General features: G+C 44.7%; 1 protein-coding gene across 12 annotated transcripts in view; it reads right to left on the reverse strand.

Annotated features, from left to right (window-relative positions):
• DMD (dystrophin) overlaps window positions 1-25,085 on the reverse strand; it is a 3,641,189-nt gene that overhangs the window by 2,143,730 nt on the left and 1,472,374 nt on the right. For all 12 annotated transcript variants that reach the window (XR_010221499.1, XM_063953479.1, XM_063953476.1 and 9 more), the window contains 2 exons: window positions 13,817-13,987; window positions 93-275 (listed from right to left, as the gene is read on the reverse strand). Coding sequence is in view for 11 of the 12 variants with exons in the window: in XM_063953479.1 (XP_063809549.1) it covers window positions 93-275; window positions 13,817-13,987 (354 nt within the window). In the remaining variant the exon portion in view is untranslated. The remainder of the gene's footprint in view (window positions 1-92; window positions 276-13,816; window positions 13,988-25,085) is intronic.

The raw sequence follows: 25,085 nt of genomic DNA on the forward strand, positions 1-25,085 counted from the left end.
CATGATTGATGCAAAGCTGATATTAAAATGGGAGCCATTGAAGCTCCAGCTGCTAATGACAGTTACATAAATGCCAGCACAGTGTTACTAACCTCTAGTGTTTCACACTTTCCATTTAATCTGTTGCAAAGCCGTTCATAATTGGTGACTAGAACACCCAGCTCTTTTTTTAATGGTTCATGGGCAGCAGGTGGCGCTGTTGCAATGAAGTTATGCACAGAGTCTGTCAGAAGCTTCACCTTGTCCTGCTTCTGTGCAGCCTCTTCTCTTGCTCTCTGAAAAAATAAGCAGTTATTTCTATACATGTAGCGAATAAAACTGATCAACACAAAGCACACTCAGTTGACAGTGTAAACAGAAATATCTTGCATTGCTAGTAATAACTTCAATTATATTAATAACAATATAACTATTTAAAACACTAATCAGATAAGTACTTTTGTTCTTTAATGATATATGGATATAAAGAGATAAAGAGGTTTATTACTAAACGGCAGTTGCAGAAGCTGCCACTTCCTGGTATGTATAAGACCAAAATGTAGACACAAGTATGTAGTTTTATTATAACAGAGTGTTTTGCTATTAAAAAGGGATGTAGTTAATCTCCCGCCAGGGCTATTCCAACTTGTGGGTGTCCACGACACCCATAGAGTGGGAATAGAACCTGTGGCGAGTGCATTCTGGTGGCCGTGATCCCGGCGTCGGTATTCTGACTGCCAGGATTCCATGCCAACCCAATAAACCTCTATACTGTATTTAAATAGATACACAGAAATATTTGTCCAGTGTTAATGCTACACATACGAATACTGATTTTATTAAAATAGCACACTTTGATATAAAGACAGAGAAGTACAATATTGTGAATTGGAACTAAACTAGCAAATTTAACCAATCAGGGAAGTTTTCTTTCAAAGGCAACTTTACTAGTTAGAACTCTTTATTGGTATGTTGTAAAATGGTCATCCCAAGCAATAGATCTAGATGGCCCTGTCTCATTACGTAGTAACATTAGTATGCAAAAAAGTGTAATTATACTGTAAAAAATATATGTGGGCATGTTATAATTCTTAAGTCTACTACAAAAATTAACTAGTGTTACTCAAGTAGATTTTTGTGGCAGAAACATTTGCACATTGTAATATAAAATGATGCTGCATTCCAATGACTATTGTACTTTCACAGACGGCATTCACCAAACGGTTTAACAAACACTCATTTTCCCTGTTTATAAAACTAATTTAGGAAACATCTCAGTGAGACACAAAAGGCCTTAAAATTCACAGCTGTATGTAAAGGCTTACACAGTTACAAGAGTTCTTCATCATTATTTACAGTATATATGAGAATTCACGCCCTTCAAAAACATAAAAAAGTTTGCAGGCTTGAGTACATTATATTAAATTAGTTTGGACTTATTTTTGACTGCAAGCTTAGGCCATGTACAGTAAGTGTCACTGTATGGAAGCATGTGGAGAGATGGGCTGCTGGAGTTGAAGTAAAGGATTTCTTTTCATTTATTCCCATGAATGGATGTGACTGTGTAGGAGCCTAGTGTATTGCTTTGCTCACGGTCTACAATGCTTGGTACAGTATGATCATGAGTCATCCTCTCTAAACTGCAGGGTTGCACAAGCAGCCTAGGGGAATGTGACTGCAGGGATCATAAGGAAGGTGTAAGCTCTGCTAGTCTGACACTATCTCAGTCACTTCTGTTTGGTAACTCTGCTCTGCACAGGACAGGTTCATGAGCGACTGTTGCATACTGAGCATAGGATTCACATCTGCAGGAATGGGGGTTGTTGAAGCAGTAGTGTATTAATATTATTGACCAGAGAAGAGTTGAACAACTCTGGCCATATTATATAATCCACCAAACTAGTATTTGAATGATGTTAATAATAAACTTTCTATCGGCCGATGTCGGACCGCATGACAACATTACACAATAACCTTACCACTAAATATGAACTAACTTAACTTATCTAGAAATAACGACACAGACCACTGAAATGCCATTAAAATCGGTCAACCGTTATTTATTTAATTATAATATTTAAACTAAGTATGGTGGCAATAAGAAAGAACGGCCAGATCAACAGTGACATTACGACTTATTGCCGCTACGCATGTCCACGGCATGACTTTATTTATTTCATTGGCTACGCCAATAAATGCTGAGTCTCCATCTCTCTCCCCAATACACCATAATAGGGCCGGCCAGACAGCCAAGCCCAATGACCCCCGATAAGAAGGGCCAGAGTATACAATGTATTGGGCAAAGAGCGCACCTCCAAAAACAGCGACGCAATAGCCACTGTAATTGCCGTTCTTTCCCGCCACAGAATATTGGTTGAGAAAGCCCAACCGGCAAAGAAAAAGAAAAATGGGTTGGGAAAAAAAAGGTAACTTGGGGAGGGAGTGTGGGAAAAATCCTGAGAAAAAGAGATAGAATGAAGCTCCTGTCTCCTTAAAAATGTCCGCTAGCTATTCCCTAACACTCCCACTATTCTAATTAAATCCAACCCCCCAAGCCTATTAACTGTTTGATAACCTACTCATTGTGCAAAGCCCATGCAGCCCTAACAGCCTTGAAGTTTACACTCGCTTGCGCTATTTGCACTCGCTCTTCATAAACTTTCTATCGCCCGATGTCAGACCACATGACATCATTACACAATAACCTTACCACTAAATATGAACTAACTTAACCTATCTAGAAATAACGACACAGACCACTGAAATGCCATTAAAATTGGTCTACCATATTTTATTTAATTATAATATTTAAACTAAGTATGGTGGCAATAACAAAGAACGGCCAGATCAACAGTGACATTATGACTTATTGCCGCTATGCATGTCCACGACATGACTTTATTTATTTCATTGGCTACGCCACTAAATGCTGAGTCTCCAACTCTCTCCCCAATACACCATAATAGGGCCGGCCAGACAGCCAAGCCCAATGACCCCCGATAAGGAAAGCCAGAGTATACAATGTATTGGGCAAAGAGCGCACCTCCAAAAACAGCGGCGCAATAGCCACTGTAACTGCCGTTCTTTCCAGCCACACACCGGCCCGAAAGGAGTCGGTGCCGCCACCATACTCTACCACCTCACTACAACACACTGTAGCCACCTCACTACAACACAACGGACTAAGCGCTAACTAACTGAAACTAAGCTATGAAGGTTCTCAGGAGAGAAGCAGGACAAAATCCAATGGGACCCCCACCGTTCAAATGGTGACAAGTGGCCAAAAAAGGCTACACGTCGAGTCCAGTCAAGGAAAAATGAAAATACGGGGAAACAAGCCGCAGCAGAGGCACCTCTGCAGAGCACCACCATAAAATCATAGCGACCAGAGTGAAGGCACCCCAACACCAATCCATTGTCCCGCCCTCCCGTTGCCCCCAAGCGAACTGAAAAGAAAACAAAAGCAGAAAAAATTGAGCCAAACCAAAAAAGTCCGGCCTGAAACAGGAAAAAAGTGGATTACTAGACATAGCGTTGGTAGGCATTGGATTTCTAGTGACCAAGCGATTAAATCTCAGTCTCAGAAAAAACCCAATGAAGCGGCGAAAGAAATGTTTGGTGACAATCCCAATGCAAGGATGCATTGCTTAAATACCCACCGGAATTGGTACACCGTCAAAGGAGACCCATCGAGGTGGACTAGTCACGCTCCGCCACCACGTGGCTGAGACTCAGCAGACACGTGTGCAAAGTTACAGGACAGATGCTGGTGTTTGGGCAGGCAGGCAAGGTAAACCAACGCCCACGCCTTAACTGATCCATCATAAAACAGTACAATTTGCAGAGTAAAGCCTCCGCCAGTAAAACTTATGACTCAATCAAAGGGGGAACCGCTGACCAACGCCACGACAATGGGAAACAGTTCCAGCAACAAAAGGTTGCGGTTTAAGCCCGCGGGAACCAAGAATCCGGCCAAGGGGCAGTGGACCATGCACCATCGAGGTACGCACCGTACCCCAGGAACCCGACGCATCGGTGAATAACTGGATACCTGGGCTGTAAACCGCAGCTTTTTCATGACAGCCAAATGGATACACCATTGAACTCATGTAGAAAGGCATCCCAAACTCGCAGATCCCTGCAATTCTCGGAGGACAATCTAATGAAGTGATGCTGCCTACGAACGCCAGCCGTCACCTGCTCTAATTTGTGACAAAAGGTTCTACCCATGGGAATGAACCTGCATGCAAAATTGAAAAGACTGAGAAGGGACCGGCACTGGTGCAAGGTAACCTTGCCACCTGCCAATGCCCTCTCAAACCCCCATGCAGTTTGGCAACTTTGTCCAAAGGCAAACGGCAGCAGCCCGCCTCAATATCCATGTCAATGCCTAGATACGAGAGGCGAGTGCAGGGACCCTGACATTTGTCTGGAGCGATCGGTACCCCGAACTCAGAAAAGAGTGCTGTCAGGAAAATAGCAGCCATGCACACCTGTCTGAGTTGGAAGGCCCTACGCACAGGAAATCATCCAGGTAGTGGGCGACTCCCAGTTCACCCATCCCAGCGCAAACGCACCAATGGAGAAATGAAGTAAAAGCCTGAGAAAAAAGCACAGGAGACAGTGGGCATTTGTCGATGTAAATTCAGTCGTCCAGCCGAAAGCCCATGAAACGAAATTAATCAGGGTGCAATGGCAAAAGACGAAATGCAGATTCCACACCAACATTACCCAATAACGCACAGGGGCCCGCCGCTCGGAATAATTTCAAAGCATCATCAAACGACTGATATGGAACTGAGGACAGTGACTAGGGGATCGCATCGCTAGTGATTCCGTAGGATCTGCCACCCGATACCGCACCGGCAGGCTTGGGATATTCCTTAACCAGGTGGGACGCTCCGCAGCACAGGCAGCAGTGTCGAAAACAACACTTGGACCCGGATCCGCAATTGCCGTTGTTAAAGGCAAAACATCGACCTTTGGACCTACTTCCTGTGTTGGCCCAAAAGGAACCCCTATCGTTTGGCCGAACAGTCTCAGCCGGAGACGCTTCCAGAAGCTCAAGGGAGCTCTCTGTAACCTCCAGCCACACCTCAACGTCCTTCACGCCGAAGGCCATGATGTGCAGCCCGTGTTGTTTGCGCCTAAACTCCGTGTCATACCGAAGCCATGCAAGAGGCCTGTTAGAAAGGAAGAGACCATGAATCATGTGCAGATAGCGCACGATGTTCAGGGCCTCCTCTGGGGGAGTCTCCAGGTAACAGGCTGAGAAGGTGTAGAACCCCTTGAGCCAGTTAACATAGGACCTATAGGCATCCTCCCCTATCCCACTCTTCTTCTTGGCCGCCACCAAAGCCTTTGCGGGACTTGGATGTTAATGCAAAGACATCTACGTAAGACCCACTATTGATATCCGTGGGGGGAGAGCCCGCAAAACCTTGGTGTATGGTCAATGCACAATATCGCTGGGGCTGCGCTCTTCTGGACTGCTGCTACTGCTCCCGTGCCTATGGCATCGCGAACGCTTACTACCCTCGCGGGAACGCCCATGCCTCCGGCGTTTACCTTTGGGAAGCTTCACATGCCGTTTGCCACGTGCAGCCTCGGCCACCTCACCCAGCTGCCCTAGTGAGCAATCACCATCAGTCTCACCTGACAAGGAGGCTTGGGAGTCCCGTCTCGCTGCAGCCGATGCGGAAGACTGGTCGCTGTCGTCGGAAACACTCTCCGCCATGTCCACCGGATCTGAAACACGAGAGGGAAAAGAAGGTGCCAGCGAAGAGCCTGGCAATTTGTTATGAGCAGACGCCGGTGCACCGAACCCATTGGCAACCTGCGGTTGCTGTCCCGCAGCAGAAGCAGGAGCGGCACATAACGACATCAGTTGAGTGACCAGTGGGGTCAGTGAAGACAGCAAGTCACTGAACCATCCAGCCGATCTGCTCATAGATGCTTGCGCAGTCATTTAGGCATCAAAATCCTTATCACAGAGACCCATAGTGCGGTAACAGCCGCCTTGTCCCCGGTAACAGGCCCGGGTCCTGCCACTGGTGTAACAGGGAGCGCAATGCTAAGTGCTGAAGGTGCACCACCGGCCAAAGGCCCTGCACCACCATCTGGATGTGCAGGACCTTGATCCGATCATATTGCACTATGCACAGTGACCGGCCCGGGGGGTTCACGGGCCAACATGGGGTACCCCAAGCACAGCGACCCGGAGTGGCCGCCGACATCTGAGAGTCTGCCGCAGGGAACTGAGCGGTGCCAAACGCCGGGGATGCCTCTCGACTGGGCACAACAGCACCACACCTCCCGACACACCTAGCCCGGGCACCGCGTGACCAGAAGGGCGCACGTGCTGTTGCCCCCGCAGGTGCCCCACTACCCTGAGAGGACCAATCTACAGTGCCATTATTAGGGACTGAACCCCTGGAGGCTGGAACAGCACATCCTCCAGGGGACAGCCCCTGCTTTTCCCATGTGGCACCTCTATCATGTGAGCCCCTACCCCTGGGGGCTGATGCCGCAGCACCTCCAGGGGCAGAACGCTACTAATACCGTCCATGGGTAAGACCCTGCCTCCCCCTTGTGGCCCCTCCAACAGGTGCGGCCAGGCCCCTGGAGGCGGATGCAGCAGCATCTCCAGGGGTCAAACGCCGCTGAACCTCTACAGGGGACAGCCCCTGCCTACCCCTAGTGGCCACTCCAACATGTGCGGCCAGACCCCTCTAGGCTGACACAGCAGCATCTCCATGGGTCAAACGCCACTGACATACTCCAGGGGACAGCCCCTGCCTCCCCCTTATGGCCCCGTCATCCTGTGCGGCCAGAACCCTGGAGGCTGACACAGCAGCATCTCCAGGGGTCAAACGCCGCTGACATACTCCAGGGGACAGCCCCTGCCTCCCCCTTATGGCCCCGTCATCCTGTGCGGCCAGAACCCTGGAGGCTGACACAGCAGCATCTCCAGGGGTCAAACGCCGCAGAGATTCCCCCACATGCTCCCACCACCAGCCCGACCCACGCACCACGTGTGGTGGAGGAGGCCAATGTGGGAGCAGCGCTGGCAGCAGCCGGGACCCGGCGGAGCCCACCCTATCGCATTGCGGGTCCCCCGGCAGAAGTAGTCACGAGACCGCTGGGGGAAGCACCTGCGAGCACTCCAGCAGCAGCAGGTAACCCAGTAGGGCTGGGGGCCTGGCAGCGGGCCAAGCGGGAGGCTCTGCTGAAGCAGCCCCAGCCCTTAGGAAGCAGACAGAGGGGGAGAGCCGTTCTGCATGGGCGAGTTGCCATTTCATCAGGGGAGAGTAGAGGGGACGACAGAAAAGGAAGAATAGAGAAATAGCAAAGAAAGCAAAGGTATTATAGGGGGTAGAGAAGAATAAGCAAAGAATATAGTCAAGAATGCAAAGAATTGTAATAGAAAAAACAAGTGAAGAATATGTAAGATCACAGTGGATACTCACAGGAGCAACCTTCTCTGGAAAAATCCTGAGAAAAAGAGGCAGACTGAAGCTGCTGTCTCTTCAAAATGTCCGCTAGCTCCTCCCTAACACTCCCACTATTCTAATTAAAGCAAACCCCCAAGCCTATTAACTGCTTGATAACCTACTCATTGTGCAAAGCCCATGCAGTCCTAACAGCTTTGAAGTTAACACTCGCTTGCGCTATTTGCTCTCGCTCTTCATTTCCTTTATTCTTTAAAGTATGGGAGCTGAAAAAATAATCTTTAAACATTGTAAATGGCTGGTTCAGTTAGTGGCTCTGCAAGAGTGAGCCCTTCTGGAATGGTAATCCACCAACACCACCAATTGTCTTTCCGCAGGAATGTTAGCGATGGTGAGCTACCGTAATAGGCACAAATACACACTACTGTTAATCATGGAATTGTACAAAGAAAAAAATTAACACAGTTAATAATAGTGCTCCTTTTTCACTGGAAAATAAAATTGTATATACAAACATCTGTAATGTAAGGTAAAAGGATGATCCTTATCCACAATTGTTCATTTTTTACTTTGAGAAATATAATACATACAGTAGGTGTGTAGTGTGACACACCGTGAATATAGTCTAGATTGCTGCTTCTTGTGTGTGTACTATTATATCCTAGTTTTGGTTTATGTTCGTCACAGAATTTCTGCAGGCACATCGCCTAACACTGAAAGAGATACTGGCGCCGGCTGGATCTCAAGATAAAGAACGGAAACAGTTTTATCAGTTATAAAATTAACCATACATTTATTAAAACTAATCTAAAAAATATAGTAGTCAGTAATAAGGGTTGAGAGTCTCTCAAATTATCTAAAAGACCACTTGTATATCCAATAGGGCAATATGCACCAATAATCTGGCTAGAACTCAGTCCTCCAAGATGGTCAGGATGGTGAAGGTCTCAACGCGTTTCACTGGTCTATATCACCGCCAGCTTCCTCAGGAGAAGCTGGCGGTGATATAGACCAGCGAAACGCGAATCCTGACCACGGGCACTGCACCTGTTTTTACTTTGAAACCACCTGGCAATCTTTGGACTCTTGAACACTCCAGAACCTCTACAAACATCATTTATTTGCAGTCTCTGCCCATTCCCCTGCTGCCATTGGACCTCGATCTGCAATTGAGAACCAAGGGGACTTTCTTCTGAGACCATGGTAATATTTATGCCTGAAACCTTATGAGGATATCTTGGAGGACTGAGTTCTAGCCAGATTATTGGTGCATATTGCCCTATTGGATATACAAGTGGTCTTTTAGATAATTTGAGAGACTCTCAACCCTTATTACTGACTACCCTCTTGACATTTTATATGTTATATTTTTTAGATTAGTTTTAATAAATGTATGGTTAATTTTATAACTGATAAAACTGTTTCCGTTCTTTATCTTGAGATCCAGCCGGCGCCAGTATCTCTTTCTGTCTTGCATTTAACCTTTTTTTGGGACTAACCATCCCTATACAGGCTGCCGCTGACAGCGCACTCACCAATTGCTCTACATCGCCTAACACTGAATTGTCTGCAAAATACTGGCAGCAGAAGATAACAATCTAAGGGAGGTCTGGTAATATTCATTGATGCTCAGTAGTTTTGTTTTGCTTTTCATGAAAAGTCTATGGGGTCTATTTACTAAGCCTTGGTGGAGATAAAGTCGCTGGAGATAAAGTACCAGCCAATGGGCTCCTGTCATTTTTCAAACACAGCCTGCGACATGGCAGTTAGGAGCCAATTGGCTGGTACTTTATCTCTGGCGACTTTATCCAAAGCTTAGTAAATAGACCCCCTATATTACAGTATAAGGCAAAAGCTTCCACCACACCCAGGAAAGGTAACCAACTAGAAGTCACTAGAAAGCATTGGTGCACTGGCATCAGAAGGGGGGTGCAGGGGGTGCGGACCACACCTTGGTGTCATCCGCCAAGGGGTAGCCCCAAAGCAACGGCTCCTGCTCAGTGACAGGAGCCAGGTACTGCACTGTAACTTTACAGTGCAGCAACCCAGCTCCTGTCACTGAGCAGAAGCTGGCACTGCAGCATGAACACTGCCCGGGGCAGCCCGCTCCTACCGGACCCCCGATGTGAAGAAAATGGGGGTCGGGATGGCTAGCCACGCCCATGTCCTACGAAGCCATGCCCACATCCCACAAAGTAATGCCCCTGGTCCACGAAGCCATGCCCAATTTTTAGCCCGCCGCACCGGGTGTAAAGGGGCAGAGCGACGCCTCTGCATTGGTGCACACTGCCACGTCATGTGTGACACATGTGCAACCAGGGCAGCTCTAGAATACATCAAAAGAGAAGGACATAGCAAGGTGGTGACTATTCATTACCCTTGCCCTGAAATACAGGCAAAAATCAGCACCTAGCTGCAAGAGAAAGCGGTGCTTATGTGAATCAATGGATTTGTCATGCACCTGACAAAAAATATTGATTTAGGGGCACATATACTAATTCCCAAGAATGTGCCCCAGTCCAATCATTGACACCTCTTATGATCCAGTTATAGGGCATTTTATAATGTCACACATGTAGGGAAGCTGCTCTGATAAGCCGCTGCCCTGATGTATGTAAATTACCTATTTTTTTTCATCACTGATTGGCAGAAGTTATTGTTACTTTTTTTTTATGTGCATTGTGTTGTGTGTGTGTGTATCTATATAAATAAATACTGTGTATGTATATATATATAAATATATACATACACACACATACATACATACATGCATACATACATACATACATACAGTATATACATACACACTGATAAATCTATATGCTTGAGTACAAATGTAGGAGCCACAATGTAATTTATAATAAGCCAGGAAAAGCAATATCTTTGTGAAAAGATAATGTCAGCAGTGCATTTTCAGGCGCCATTGCTACCTGCTTTCTGGACATTCCTATGACAGAGGCCTACAAATGCATGTACTGAAATTGACCCCTGTTCCTCTGACATTTTTGAAAATGCTGCATTATATTTCAATCAATATATCTTGCTCAAAACTGGAAAATAACATGCTGCAACTGTTTGGCAACTGGAATGAATGTGATATTTGTATGCTTTATGTGCCATATAAATACTGACTTTTTTTGCTTTCATGATGGGCATTACCATTAGCATGGAAAATCTCACTAGACATTATTCATGGTACAGTATATTATATATTTGTGCATTATTACTTGCATATTAGAAATTGCTGGCAATTAATAAAAGTGTGTTAAATCTTGAATGTCATTGTAAATGTTATCTATATAATAATCAAGGGTGGCCTGTCTTGTGTCTGTCATGCGCAGTGAGAGTGGTGGTGCTAAGAGCAACGGTGACAGGATGGATTAAAAAGAAAGTACAGGAGGACTGTTTATATAGTAGGGAGGAAACAGGATGGGATGGAAAAGGGACATAGGGCCTAATTCAGACATGATTGCAAAATCAAAATCTTTCTCTTAAGGCCAAACCATGTGCACTGCAGATGGGGCAGAAATAACATGTGCAGAGAGAGTTAGATTTGGGTGGATCCAGGGCCATATTAAGTCTTGGGGGGGACCGGGCACTTAAGACAGTCAGGCCCAGATGGAAGTTGGGGATGTATATTAAATTGTGCATACCTCCCAACATGTCCCATTCCAGGCGGGACAAAATGCTCTCTACCTGGACTTCCCACTTAATATATGATTGGCGTCACCTGTGTTGAACTATTTAATTGATAAGAAAGGTACTTCAACACAGGTGATTGCAATCATAACTTAAGAAGGAATTCCAGGTAGAGAGCATTTTGTCCCTCCTGGAATGGGTCATGATGGGAGGTATAGATTGTGTATATTAAATTTAAACCAATGGTGTATATTAGTTTTAACTAATAGTTTAATAATGCCTGGGTACTGTTTATAGCGCCACCTAATTGAAAGACAACTATTTTATAAACTTTTCTTTTAGTGGAACAAAGATAACTTAACCTTAAAATACACATAGAAAAAAAAAATATCTTGTCACATGCAAGAATAGCAGCAGCCTCTGTACTACTTACACACTGGAACAGGACTCAGGAGGACTCTCTGTGTGTGTCTCTATCTCTAGACCAAAATGGTAGTAGCGTAACAGTTTACAGAGGACTCAGACACCCAGGTGGGGAGGAGGAGAAGCTTGGATCACTGTGTCACTGACAGATCACTCCACCCTTCTCTCCTCTGGTCAGAAAGCTCTGTTGGCAGCTCATGAAACATGATATTCCTGTGTTTTTGTTGGCACTGCATACTGTCCTGCTTGCAAGCTGGCTGCTGGTTCTGCTGCTGCTTAAGAGGGAAAGCTAGTAATGTCAGTGTGCTCTGATCCCCCTAACAAAGGGAGGTCCGGGGTACAGTATGCCCTGCATCCACCCTTTATCTGGCTTTGGGTGAGTCATATTGTTCCTGTGCAGGGTAAATACTGGCTGCCTTATTTTTACACTTCGATTTAGATTTAGATTTCAGTTTGAACAAACCCCACCCACATTTAACTCTCTCTGAACATGTTATATCTGCCCCACCTGCAGTGCACATGTTTTTGCTCATTAGGGAAAAATGTTGCTGTTGCGATCAGATCTGAATTAGGCCCATAGTCCATTTTACTAATATTTTATTATGAAGGCTAGTCATAGTACCACATTATTCCGACTTTGTGGGCTATATTAATGACAGATTACAGAGGTTCATTATTTCTTTATCTAATATACTGATTTTCATATATGGTTCACTTTTTTATTAACATACTGACACTGCATTAAGCAAGCAAATACATAAAATAGAGGTTAAGTATGAGTTTATGTAAGGTACATGAGCTGGATGGCTCATTTTCTAATTTCTGTGCCACTCATCCACTACATAGAGGACCAGGGAAGCTAATAGACAACATGTATGTAAAGGTTTTTGGGTAAAACAGACTTGCTGAGGTTTCCTAATGTACTGTCATACTACTGTATGTATATTCATTTATTTCTACCTAGGAAACACTCTAGTGACTGGCTACAATCTGTTGTACACCTGCTCACTGTTGAAACAGCTACATACAGACAGGTAAAAGGAAAAAATTAGAACAGCAGCTGCTGGGACCTAGTCAAACGCATCTCATTACTTACTGTTGGGTTACAGATTCAATTCATAAAAGCTAAGAAGATTCTGTACAAGCATCTAAAATCTAATAGTACCCTCCATCGCAGATAATATTGTATACATACTGTTGGCGCTGATTCTGTGGGTTCTCCCTGGCCCGAACACCCACGGCTGGTCCCGGGACCATAGGCATGCGCACAGGCAGTGCCGTTTCTAGTGGTGGGCGAGTAATATGGTACAAGGGGCATTACTGTGTGGGGCTTGATATGTTGGAATTTATTTTTTTCCCTGTGGTGGCCGAGATCTGTTGGTGTAGCATCAAAAACTGGGATGTAAGGTAGTATTTCCCTGTGAGGCCATGCCCATTTTAGCAAGACCATGCCCATTTAGCGACACCACGCCCCCTCGCCGATGGGTGTCACTGGCTTGAGCACCCACCAGCAAAGACATAAATTGGCTCCTCTGATTGTATATGCAATATTTATGTCAAAATACCTGATTCATCTTGTATTATGTGTAATGAACTACTTTAAATCTGCGCTGCTTGTATATAAAATCAATTTTCCTAACAATCTGATAATATTTACCTACCAAAAGTCCATGCTAATAAGCTATGATAACCGTATATAATATAGATACTTTATGTATAACAAACGCTGTCAGTTTCCATCACCTTCTAAAAATACAGCATTGTGGGTGCTGACAATTTATTCTTGTAACTGTGAAGTTAAATCTGTGGAAATCCAATTAGTACTACATCCAGGTAATCATTTTATTTGCTGAGGAATTATTTGTTTAGATCTCTAAATAATACTCTAAATTCCCAAAATAGATGGTTATTTGTACAAGTAGTTATTATTACTAATTGAATTAGCTATTTGCTGATAATTACAGACGTCATGAAAAGACAAACATTCAGTGAGGCATACAATAGCTAATCAGCTGCCTTCAGCTACAGTTCAGTCTCTGACCTGTGGAAGAATCAAGGTCTAGCATTAAATGAAAAAAAAAAATAAAGATTAATTTTGCACATTGTATTGGGTAGCACTTATCACCACCTTTACCTCTTGTTATCATGCTATTCCGTGGCTGCTAATTATATAGAGATACACAATTCTTAAACAAGTTCCTAATTTAGTAAGAGCTGGAGGAAAAAGCTGATTAATCCAAAGAGAGCAAAGTTATGCTGGGTAATTATTCAACAAGTAAAGTGTTTTGGAAAAGAACACTGCACAAAAGACATAAAGTGGGTACCTTTAGCTCTTCCAAAGCCTTTTGTAGCTCCTCTGGTGTCTTGTACTCAAAATCTCTTTCTGAATACTCATCCTCAGCTTGTGCTATCCATTCCTGCATTTCTGACAGATCCTTCCGAAGGCTTATAGTTTTCTCCAAGCCATCCTTCAGAGCTGCTTTTTTTGCACTGGCCTAAATTGAGGCATAAACTGAGAGCTAGACAGCGGCAAGGACGATTGAAAGTACAAAACAGCAGCTACTATATCAAGTATATCTTTAGCTAAAAGTTTACATTACTTCAAGGGATTACAGGCCAAGTATGGACTGTGTAATGTAGAGAACCAGACATTAAAGTTAGTAGCAAGTTAGGAAAACAGACACAGTTGTAATTACTGTACACTGGAAAAGCCCAGAACATATATTCAGCAGCATTATATAAACACAAAATGTGACTGTCTGTTAAAAATGTATGCATCGGACTTTGAAACCTGATTTTTATATTTTTTTTCAGATTTTATTTAAGTACGAATATTTATCTTCTAACACATTGCAGTAGGTATTGTTGCAATATAAAATGATTATAATGAAGATAAAAGTATAAGAGAGACTCTACCATTGAGGCGAATAAAATGTCTTATATTTATGTGTAAGAACTGTCTCGTGCATAAATAGATTGGTCTTCCGAGTTTATATTCTTCTGCAAAAAGGAAAATTTAGTTGCAATGAATAATAAAATTATATTCTTTATTTTCATGTCAACCAAGTGCCCCCTCAAAAATACTGAAATAAATAAAAATAATCATAAAGTAAAGGAGTATAAACAACTGTTATATGATAATGTGATAAATAATTGCTCCTTCCATGGTCAATGACTTCAAGTAGTAATAACCTCTTGAAAGGCAAAGTATCTCTACACTGATAACACTGAGGGCCTGAAAGTAAGGCAAATTTGCTAATGACCATTTAATAACTATTTTATAACAAATATGAATAACTAACCTCTGGCAAAGGTAGTTTCAAGCATAATCAAATGTTACATTCTGTCTGTGTTATCAGCAGCATGTAGTTGAATATTTGTAGTTTTTTCTGTTGTGTACTAAGGTGGCTAGGCAACCAAATGTCACATTGCTTTCCTGAGCTGATAGGAATTCTGCAGTTTATTCATTGGCCTTGCTAGGCTCCTTACTGCTCATTAATCACAGCTGATCAGTAGCACTTGCAGTCATGTGTTGCTCACATGATTTCTACCCAGGAGCTGATTGGCCAGTAATCACATATATACATCCAGAGCAATTCTCACTTTGCTGGTGCTAAGTACTAGCTTGTGCTTGTTTCTTTTTATTTGGAAGTTAGTATTGGACCTTCTGTGCATGACCTCTGCTTGTGTTTTGGACTGACCCATTGACCTCTGTCTGCCTCCTTTTTGAACCTTGTTTGTATATTTGACCATTGCTCAAGTCTTTAGCCTGCCCAGACCTGTGGCTGTTGTTTGACAATTTTCCATACTAATTTCTTTTTGACCTATGTCAATCCCTAACTATTCTCTTTGTGTTTTTTCTTTCTATCTAATTGGTTTGTGTGTTTGCATTTGTGCTCAGACTCCTACTACTGTCTGCACCATACTTGCCTACTCTCCCGGAAGTTGCGGGAGATTCGCAATTTTTGGGTAGTCCCCCAAACCCACAGAAGAGTTGGCAGTTCTCCCACATCCCATCTCTGGTTGGGGTTAAATGATGTGAATTGCATAATTTTAGTTCCAACTCCTCCAAAAAGACATGCAAATTGAGGAATTCTGTAGAGGTGGGGGTGTTGCCTAAAGATGTGAGTGCCCCCCCCCCCACACCCAAAGTGTACAGCATTGTCACATTGCTGGGTTATGCATACACAAAGTAGTGATGAGCGGGTTCGGTTCCTCGGAATCCGAACCCCCCGAACTTCACCCATTTTACACGGGTCCGAGGCAGACTCGGATCCTCAAGCCTTGCTCGGTTAACCCGAGCGTGCCCGAACGTCATCATCCTGCTGTCGAATTCTCGCGAGATTCGTATCCTATATAAGGAGCCATGCGTTGCCGTGCAGTGTCCTCTCAGTTGTGTTCAGTGTGCTGTAAATATCTGTGCTCCGTGTGCTGCAAGTATCTGTGCTCAGTGTGCTTGCAAATATCTGTGCTGAGTGTGCTGAAAATATCTACGTTCTCTGCCTGAAAAATACTCCATCTCTGTGCTGCATTGTAGTATAGGAGGACAGGACAGTGCAGAATTTTGCTGAACAGTGACCACCAGTATAGCAGTATGGTACAGTAGTCCACTGCTCTACCTACCTCTGTGTCGTTAAGTAAACTATCCATCCATCCCTGTGGTGCATTTTAGTTGTTGTGTGGTGTATATATAGTAGGAGGACAGTGCATAATTTTGCTGACCACCAGTATATAATATATAGCAGTACGGTACAGTAGGCCACTGCTCTACCTACCTCTGTGTCATCAAGTATACTATCCATCCATCCCTGTGGTGCATTTAAGTGGTGCAGTGTATATATAGTAGGAGTACAGGGCATCATTTTGCTGACCATAGTATATAATTTATAGCAGTACGGTACAGTAGGCCACTGCTCTACCTACCTCTGTGTTGTCAAGTATACTATCCATCCATCCCTGTGGTGCATTTAAGTGGTGCGGTGTATATATAGTAGGAGGGCAGTGCATCATTTTGTGACCGCCAGTATATAATATATAGCAGTACGGTACAGTAGGCCACTGCTCTACCTACCTCTGTGTCGTCAAGTATACTATCCATCCATAACTGTGGTGCATTTTAGTTGTCGTGCGCAGTATACATAGTAGTAGGCCATTGTTATTGATATATTAATGGCATATAATTCCACACATTAAAAAATAAAGAACAAAAATGTGGAGGGTAAAATAGGGAAAGATCAAAATCCACTTCCACCTAGTGCTGAAGTTGCTGCCACTAGTCATGGCCGAGACGATGAAATGCCATCAACGTCGTCTGCCAAGGCCGATGCCCAATGTCATAGTAGAGAGCATGTAAAATACAAAAAACTAAATTTCAGTAAAATGACCCACAAATCAAAATTAAAAGCGTCTGATGAGAAGCGTAAACTTGCCAATATGCCATTTACGACACGGAGTGGCAAGGAACAGCTGAGGCCCTGTCCTATGTTCATGGCTAGTGGTTCAGCTTCACATGAGGATGGAAGCACTCATCCTCCTGCTAGAAAACTTAAAATAGTTAAGATGGCACAAGCACAGCAAAGAACTGTGCGTTCTTCTAAATCACAAATCCCCAAGGAGAGTCCAATTGTGTCGGTTGCGATGCCTGACCTTCCCAACACTGGACGGGAAGAGGCGGCACCTTACACCATTTGCACACCCCCTGCAAGTGCTGGAAGGAGCACCCGCAGTCCAGTTCCTGATAGTCAAATTGAAGATGTCACTGTTGAAGTACACCAGGATGAGGATATGAGTGTTGCTGGTGCTGGGGAGGAAATTGACAAGTAGGATTCTGATGGTGAGGTGGTTTGTTTAAGTCAGGCACCCAGGGAGACACCTGTTGTCCGTGGGACGAATATGGCCATTGACATGCCTGGTCAAATTACAAAAAAAATCACCTCTTTGGTGTGGAATTATTTCAACAGAAATGCGGACAACTGGTGTCAAGCCGTGTGTTGCCTTTGTCAAGCTGTAATAAGTAGGGGTAAGGACGTTAACCACCTAGGAACATCCTCCCTTATACGTCACCTGGAATGCATTCATCACAAGTCATTGACAAGTTCAAAAAATGTGGGAGACAGTGGAAGCAGTTCACTGCCAACTAAATCCCTTCCTCTTGTAACCAAGCTCCAGCAAACCACACCACCAACTCCCTCAGTGTCAATTTCCTCCTTACACAGGAAAGCCAATAGTCCTGCAGGCCATGTCACTGTCAAGTCTGACGAGTCCTCTCCTGCCTGGGATTCCTCCGATGCATCCTTGAGTGTAACGCCTACTGATGCTGGCGCTGCTGCTGCTGTTGTTGCTGCTGGGAGTCGTTCGTCATCCCAGAGGGGAAGTCGGAAGACCACTTGTACTACTTCCAGTAAGCAATTGACTGTCCAACAGTCCTATGCGAGGAAGATGAAATATCACAGCAGTCATCCTGCTGCAAAGCGGATAACTCAGGCCTTGGCAGCCTGGGTGGTGAAAAACGTGTTTCCGGCATCCACCGTTAATTCACAGGGAACTAGAGAATTGTTAGAGGTACTGTGTCCCCGGTACCAAATACCATCTAGGTTCCACTTCTCTAGGCAGGCGATACCAAAAATGAACACAGACGTCAGAAAAAGAGTCACCAGTGTCCTAAAAAATGCAGTTGTACCCAATGTCCACTTAACCACGGACATGTGGACAAGTAGAGCAGGGCAGACTCAGGACTATATGACTGTGACAGCCCACTGGGTAGATGTATTGCCTCCCGCAGCAAGAACAGCAGCGGCAGCACCAATAGCAGCATCTCGCAAACGCCAACTCGTTCCTAGGCAGGCTACGCTTTGTATCACCGCTTTCCATAAGAGGCACACAGCTGACAACCTCTTACGGAAACTGAGGAGCATCATCGCAGAATGGCTTACCCCAATTGGACTCTCCTGGGGATTTGTGACATCGGACAATGCCACCAATATTGTGCGTACATTACATCTGGGCAAATTCCAGCACGTCCCATGTTTTGCACATACATTGAATTTGGTGGTGCAGAATTATTTGAAAAATGACAGGGGCATGCAAGAGATGCTGTCTGTGGCCCGAAGAATTGCGGGCCACTTTCGGCATTCAGCCACCGCGTGCCAAAGACTGGAGCACCAGCAAGCACTCCTGAACCTGCCCTGCCATCACCTGAAGCAAGAGGTGGTAACGAGGTGGAATTCAACCCTCTATATGCTTCAGAGGATGGAGGAGCAGCAAAAGGCCATTCAAGCCTATACAGCTACCTACGATATAGGCAAAGGAGGGGGAATGCACCTGACTCAAGCGCAGTGGAGAATGATTTCAATGTTGTGCAAGGTTCTGCAACCCTTTGAACTTGCCACACGTGAAGTCAGTTCAGACACTGCCAGCCTGAGTCAGGTCATTCCCCTCATCAGGCTTTTGCAGAAGAAGCTGGAGAGATTGAAGGAGGAGCTAATACAAAGCGATTCCGCTAGGCATGTGGGACTTGTGGATGGAGCCCTTAGTTTGCTTAACCAGGATTCACGGGTGGTCAATCTGTTGAAATCAGAGCACTACATTTTGGCCACCGTGCTCGATCCTAGATTTAAAACCTACGTTGTATCTCTCTTTCCGGCAGACACAAGTCTGCAGAGGTTCAAAAACCTGCTGGTGAGAAAATTGTCAAGTCAAGCGGAATGTCACCCGTCAACAGCTCCTCCTTCACATTCTCCCGCAACTGGGGCTGCGAGGAAAAGGCTAAGAATTCTGAGCACACCCGCTGGCGGTGATGCAGGTCAGTCTGGAGCGAGTGCTGACATCTGATCCGGACTGAAGGACCTGCCAACAATTACTGACATGTCGTCTACTGTCACTGTTTACGATGATGTCACCATTGAAAGAATGGTGGAGGATTATATGAGTGACCGCATCCAAGTAGGCACGTCAGACAGTCCGTACGTATACTGGCAGGAAAAAGAGGCAATTTGGAGGCCCTTGCACAAACTGGCTTTATTTTACCTAAGTTGCCCCCCTCCAGTATGTACTCAGAAAGAGTGTTTAGTGCAGCCGCTCACCTTGTCAGCAATCGGCGTACGAAGTTACTTCCAGAAAATGTGGAGAAGATGATGTTCATCAAAATGAATTATAATCAATTCCTCCATGGAGACATTCACCAGCAATTGCCTCCAGAAAGTACACAGGGACCCGAGATGGTGGATTCCAGTGGGGACGAATTAATAATCTGTGAGGAGGGGGATGTACACAGTGAAAGGGGTGAGGAATCGGAGAATGAGGAGGAGGTGGACATCTTGCCTCTGTAGAGCCAGTTTGTGCAAGGAGAGATTGATTGCTTCTTTTTTGGTGGGGGCCCCAACCAACCAGTCATTTCAGTCACAGTTGAGTGGCAGACCCTGTCGCTGAAATTATGGGTTTGTTAAAGTGTGCATGTCCTGTTTATACAACATAAGGGTGGGTGGGAGGGCCCAAGGACAATTCCATCTTGCACCTCTTTTTTCTTTCATTTTTCTTTGCAGCATGTGCTGTTTGGGGACTATTTTTTTAATCTGCCATCCTGTCTGACACTGCAGTGCCACTCCTAGATGGGCCAGGTGTTTGTGTCGGCCACTTGAGTCGCTTAGCTTAGTCACACAGCTTCCTCATTGCGCCTCTTTTTTTCTTTGCATCATATGCTGTTTGGGGATTATTTTTTTAATCTGCCATCCTGTCTGACACTGCAATGCCACTCCTAGATGGGCCAGGTGTTTGTGCCAGCCACTTGCGTCGCTTAGCTTAGTCATCCAGCGACCTCGGTGCAAATTTTAGGACTAAAAATATTATTGTGAGGCGTGAGGTTTTCAGACTGGAAATGAGTGGAAATTATGGTTATTGAGGTTAATAATACTATGGAATCAAAATGACCCCCAAATTCTATGATTCAAGCTGTTTTTGAGGGTTTTTTGTAAAAGAACACCCGAATCCAAAACACAACCGAATCCGACAAAAAATTTTCAGGGAGGTTTTGCCAAAACGCGTCTGAATCCAAAACACGGCCGTGGAACCAAATTCAAAACCAAAACATAAAACCCGGAAAATGTCCGGTGCACATCACTAACACAAAGTACGTATTTACTGTATGGTTTGATGCCCCCTGGACTTGATTCCATTTGCACTAGTGCAGAGTACTAGTGAATGCTGTACTGTAGTTCCAGGAATGGCATCTGCTATTGGTGAGGAATATCCCGCACCATAGTTTCTATAGCAGTTCCAATCAGCTACTATGCAGCATAAACCCTATTACCAAGGGAATATGATACTTTTTCTGCTTTAAATTTACAGACACAATGATACTTAAATCATAAACCAAATCTTATATGTAGAGATGAGTGGTTAGGGTTTGACTCATTCCTTCCAGCCAGGTTCGGATTTTAGGACAAGGATAAAGCTGATTTGGATTTCAGGCCCTCAGCTGTTTTGGATTCCATACAAACTAGCTACAGTAAACCACAAATGTACAAATGTAACTCTCTCTCTCTCTCTCTCTATATATATATATATATATATATATATATATAGAAATATATATATATATATATACACTAGTATGATCATTGTACTCTGTCCATCTCGGATTTGGAATCTGTGTTATATTCTTTACCCCCGAATCTGCATATTCTATAGTGTGCAGCAGCACCACCCTTTCCAATCTTTCCATTTATTGTGTTATTAGTTCTGCAGCTGTAACCAAGGAAATACGGTGAAAATAAATAACTATGCATTACAATGTAATTCAAGTAATGGCAAGTGAATGATGTCACACATCACTATGGTAACTTACACAAAATGGCAGCATTCCAGGAAAATAGAACAATTTCATAATGCTAGAAGAGCGTAATCACATATATTTAGAATGTATATACAGTGCCTTAAAGTATTCAGCAATCAACATATTTTTCCTATTTTGTTGCCACATAACCTGATGGCAAAATAAATTGCAGTAGGAGGTTTTTAGTTTTTTTTCTTACACACAAATATTGAGTAACATTTCAAATCAAAATAATTATTTCAAAGTTTTCCGCATATTCCTAAAGACGAAACCCAGAAATGTTGTATTTAAAAAAGTATATATTCCCATTGCGCAACTTCTGCAGATTCAATAACTGACATAAAAATTAATCCAATTTATCAATTGACTTCACTTGTGTATGAAATTAGTGGATCACATATTGCCTTTCTTTTACTTTGTTTTACATATACTGTAAGTATGTATGACTTTGAGGTAGAGATGAGCGTGTTCGGTTCGTCGAGATCCAAACACCCCCGAACTTCACCTATTTTACACGGGTCCGAGGCAGCCTTGTTCTTCCCGCCTTGCTCGGTTAACCCGAACGTGGCCAAACGTCATCATCCCGCTGTCGGATTCTCGCGAGATTCGAATTCTATATAAAGAGCCACGCGTCGCCGCCATTTTCACTCGTGCATTGGAGATTGAATGGAGAGGACGTGGCTACGTTCTCTGCCTGAAAAGCTCCATATCTGTGCTCGGGATGCGGTCAACATCCCGCTGGACAGGATCCCGGCGGTCGAAATACCGACGCCGGAATCCCGACCGCCACAATCCCGACCGCCACAATCCCGACATATTCTCCCTCCCTGGGTGTCCACGACACCCATAGAGGGAGAATATAATAGTGTGCCGAGCGTAGCAAGGCACCGTGCCCACAGCGTGGCGAGCGAAGCGAGCCCGCAAGGGGCTGCGCTCCGCTCGCCACCCCTGTCGGGATTGTGTGGTCGGGATTCTGGCGTCGGAATTTCGACCGCCGGGATCCCGTCCAGCGGGATTACGTACTGATCCCCTGTGCTCAGTGTGCTGCAAATATGTGTGCTCAGTGTGCTGCATTTTGGTGACCAACAGTATATAGCTGTACAGTACAGTAGGCAATTGCTGTATCTTGCAGCTCTGTCACTGCAAGTATCCATTCCATTTCTGTGATGCATTTTTGTGAGCAGTATATATAGTAGTACAGTGCAGCATTTTGGTGACCAACAGTATATAGTTGTACAGTACAGTAGGCCATTGCTATTGATATAATAATATTACTGGCATATAATTTCACACATTAAAAAATGGAGAACAAAAATGTGGAGGGTGAAATAGGGAAAGATAAAGATCCCCCTCCACATAGTGCTGAAGCTGCTGCCATTAGTCATGGCAGAGATGATTCAATGCCATCAACGTCGTCTGCCAAGGCCGATGCCCAATGTCATAGTAGAGAGCATGTAAAATCCAAAAAACTAATGTTCTGTAAAATTACCCAAAAATCTAAATTAAAAGCGTCTGAGGAGAAGCGTAAAATTGCCAATATGCCATTTACGACACGGAGTGGCAAGGAACGGCTGAGGCCCTGGCCTTTGTTCATGGCTAGTGGTTCAGCTTCACATGAGAATGGAAGCACTCATCCTCCCACTAGAAAACTGAACAGAGTTAAGATGGCACAAGCACAGCAAAGAACTGTGCGTTCTTCTAAATCACAAATCCCCAAGGAGAGTCCAATTGTGTCGGTTGCGATGCCTGACCTTCCCAACACTGGATGGGAAGAGGTGGCTTCTTCCACCATTTGCACACCCCCTGGAAGTGCTGGAAGGAGCACCCACAATCCAGTTCCTGATAGTCAAATTGAAGATGTCACTGTTGAAGTACACCAGGATGAGGATATGGGTGTTGCTGGCACTGAGGAGGAAATTGATAAGGAGGATTCTGATGGTGAGGTGGTTTGTTTAAGTCAGGCACCTGGGGAGACACCTGTAGTCCGTGGGATGAATAAGGCCATTGACATTCCTGGTCAAAATACAAAAAAAAAATCACCTCTTCGGTGTGGAAATATTTAAACAGAAATGCAGACAACTGGTGTCAAGCTGTAATAAGTAGGGGTAAGGACGTTAACCACCTAGGAACATCCTCCCAAACACATCACCTGGAGTGCATTCATCAGAAGTCATTGACAAGTTCAAAAACTTTGGGTGACAGCGGAAGCAGTCCACTGACAACTAAATCCCTTCCTCTTGCACACAAGCTCCTGCAAACCACACCACCAACTTCTTCAGTGTCAATTTCCTCCTTAGACAGGAAAGCCAATAGTCCTGCAGGCCATGTCACTGGCAAGTGTGACGAGTTCTCTCCTGCCTGGGATTTCTCCGATGGATCCTTGAGTGTAACGTCTACTGCTGCTGGCGCTGCTGTTGTTGCTGCTGGGAGTCGATCATCATCCCAGAGGGGAAGTCGGAAGACCACTTGTACTACTTCCAGTAAGCAATTGACTGTCCAACAGTCCTTTGAGAGGAAGATGAAATATCACAGCAGTCATCCTGTTGCAAAGCGGATAACTCAGGCCTTGGCAGCTGTGTTGGTGTTAGACGTGCATCTGGTATCCGGCGTTAGTTCACAGGGACTTAGAGAATTTCTTGGGGTAGTATGTCCCCGGTACCAAATACAATCTAGGTTCCACTTCTCTAGGCAGGTGATACCGACATCAGAAAAAGACTCACCAGTGTCCTAAAAAATGCAGTTGTACCCAATGGCCCTCATTCCGAGTTGTTCGCTCGCAAGCTGCTTTTAGCAGCTTTGCACACGCTAAGCCGCCGCCTACTGGGAGTAAATCTTAGCTTCTCAAAATTGCGAACGAAAGATTCGCAATATTGCGAAAAGACTTCTCTGTGCAGTTTCTGAGTATCTCGAGACTTACTCTGCCAGTGCGATCAGTTCAGTGCTTGTCGTTCCTGGTTTGACGTCACAAACACACCCAGCGTTCGGCCAGACACTCCTCCGTTTCTCCAGCCACTCCTGCGTTTTTCCCAGAAACAGTAGCGTTTTTTCAAACACTCCCATAAAGCGGCCAGTTTCCGCCCAGAAACACCCACTTCCTGTCAATCACATTACGATCACCAGAACAAAGAAAAAACCTCGTAATGCTGTGAGTAAAATACCTAACTGCATAGCAAATTTACTTGGCGCAGTCGCAGTGCGAACATTGCGCATGCGCAGTTAGCGGAAAATCGCTGCGATGCGAAGAAAATTACCGAGCGAACAACTTGGAATGACCACCCATGTCCACTTAACCACGGACATGTGGACAAGTGGAGCAGGGCAGACTCAGGACTATATGACTGTGACAGCCCACTGGGTAGATGTATTGCCTCCCGCAGCAAGAACAGTAGCGGCAGCACCAGTAGCAGCATCTCGCAAAGGCCAACTCGTTCCTAAGCAGGCTACGCTTTGTATCACCGCTTTCCATAAGAGGCACACAGCTGACAACCTCTTACGGAAACTGAGGAACATCATCGCAGAATGGCTTACCCAAATTGTACTCTCCTGGGGATTTGTGACATCGGACAACGCCACCAATATTGTGCGTGCATTACATCTGGGCAAATTCCAGCACGTCCCATGTTTTGCACATGTTTTGCACATATATTGAATTTGGTGGTGCAGTTTTTTTTTAAAAATGACAGGGGTGTGCAAGAGATACAGTCGGTGGCCCGAAGAATTGCGGGACACTTTTGGCAGTCAGCCACCGCGTGCTGAAGACTGGA

The sequence above is a fragment of the Pseudophryne corroboree genome, chromosome 2 (genome assembly GCF_028390025.1).
Source record: "Pseudophryne corroboree isolate aPseCor3 chromosome 2, aPseCor3.hap2, whole genome shotgun sequence".
Taxonomy (NCBI): domain Eukaryota; kingdom Metazoa; phylum Chordata; class Amphibia; order Anura; family Myobatrachidae; genus Pseudophryne; species Pseudophryne corroboree.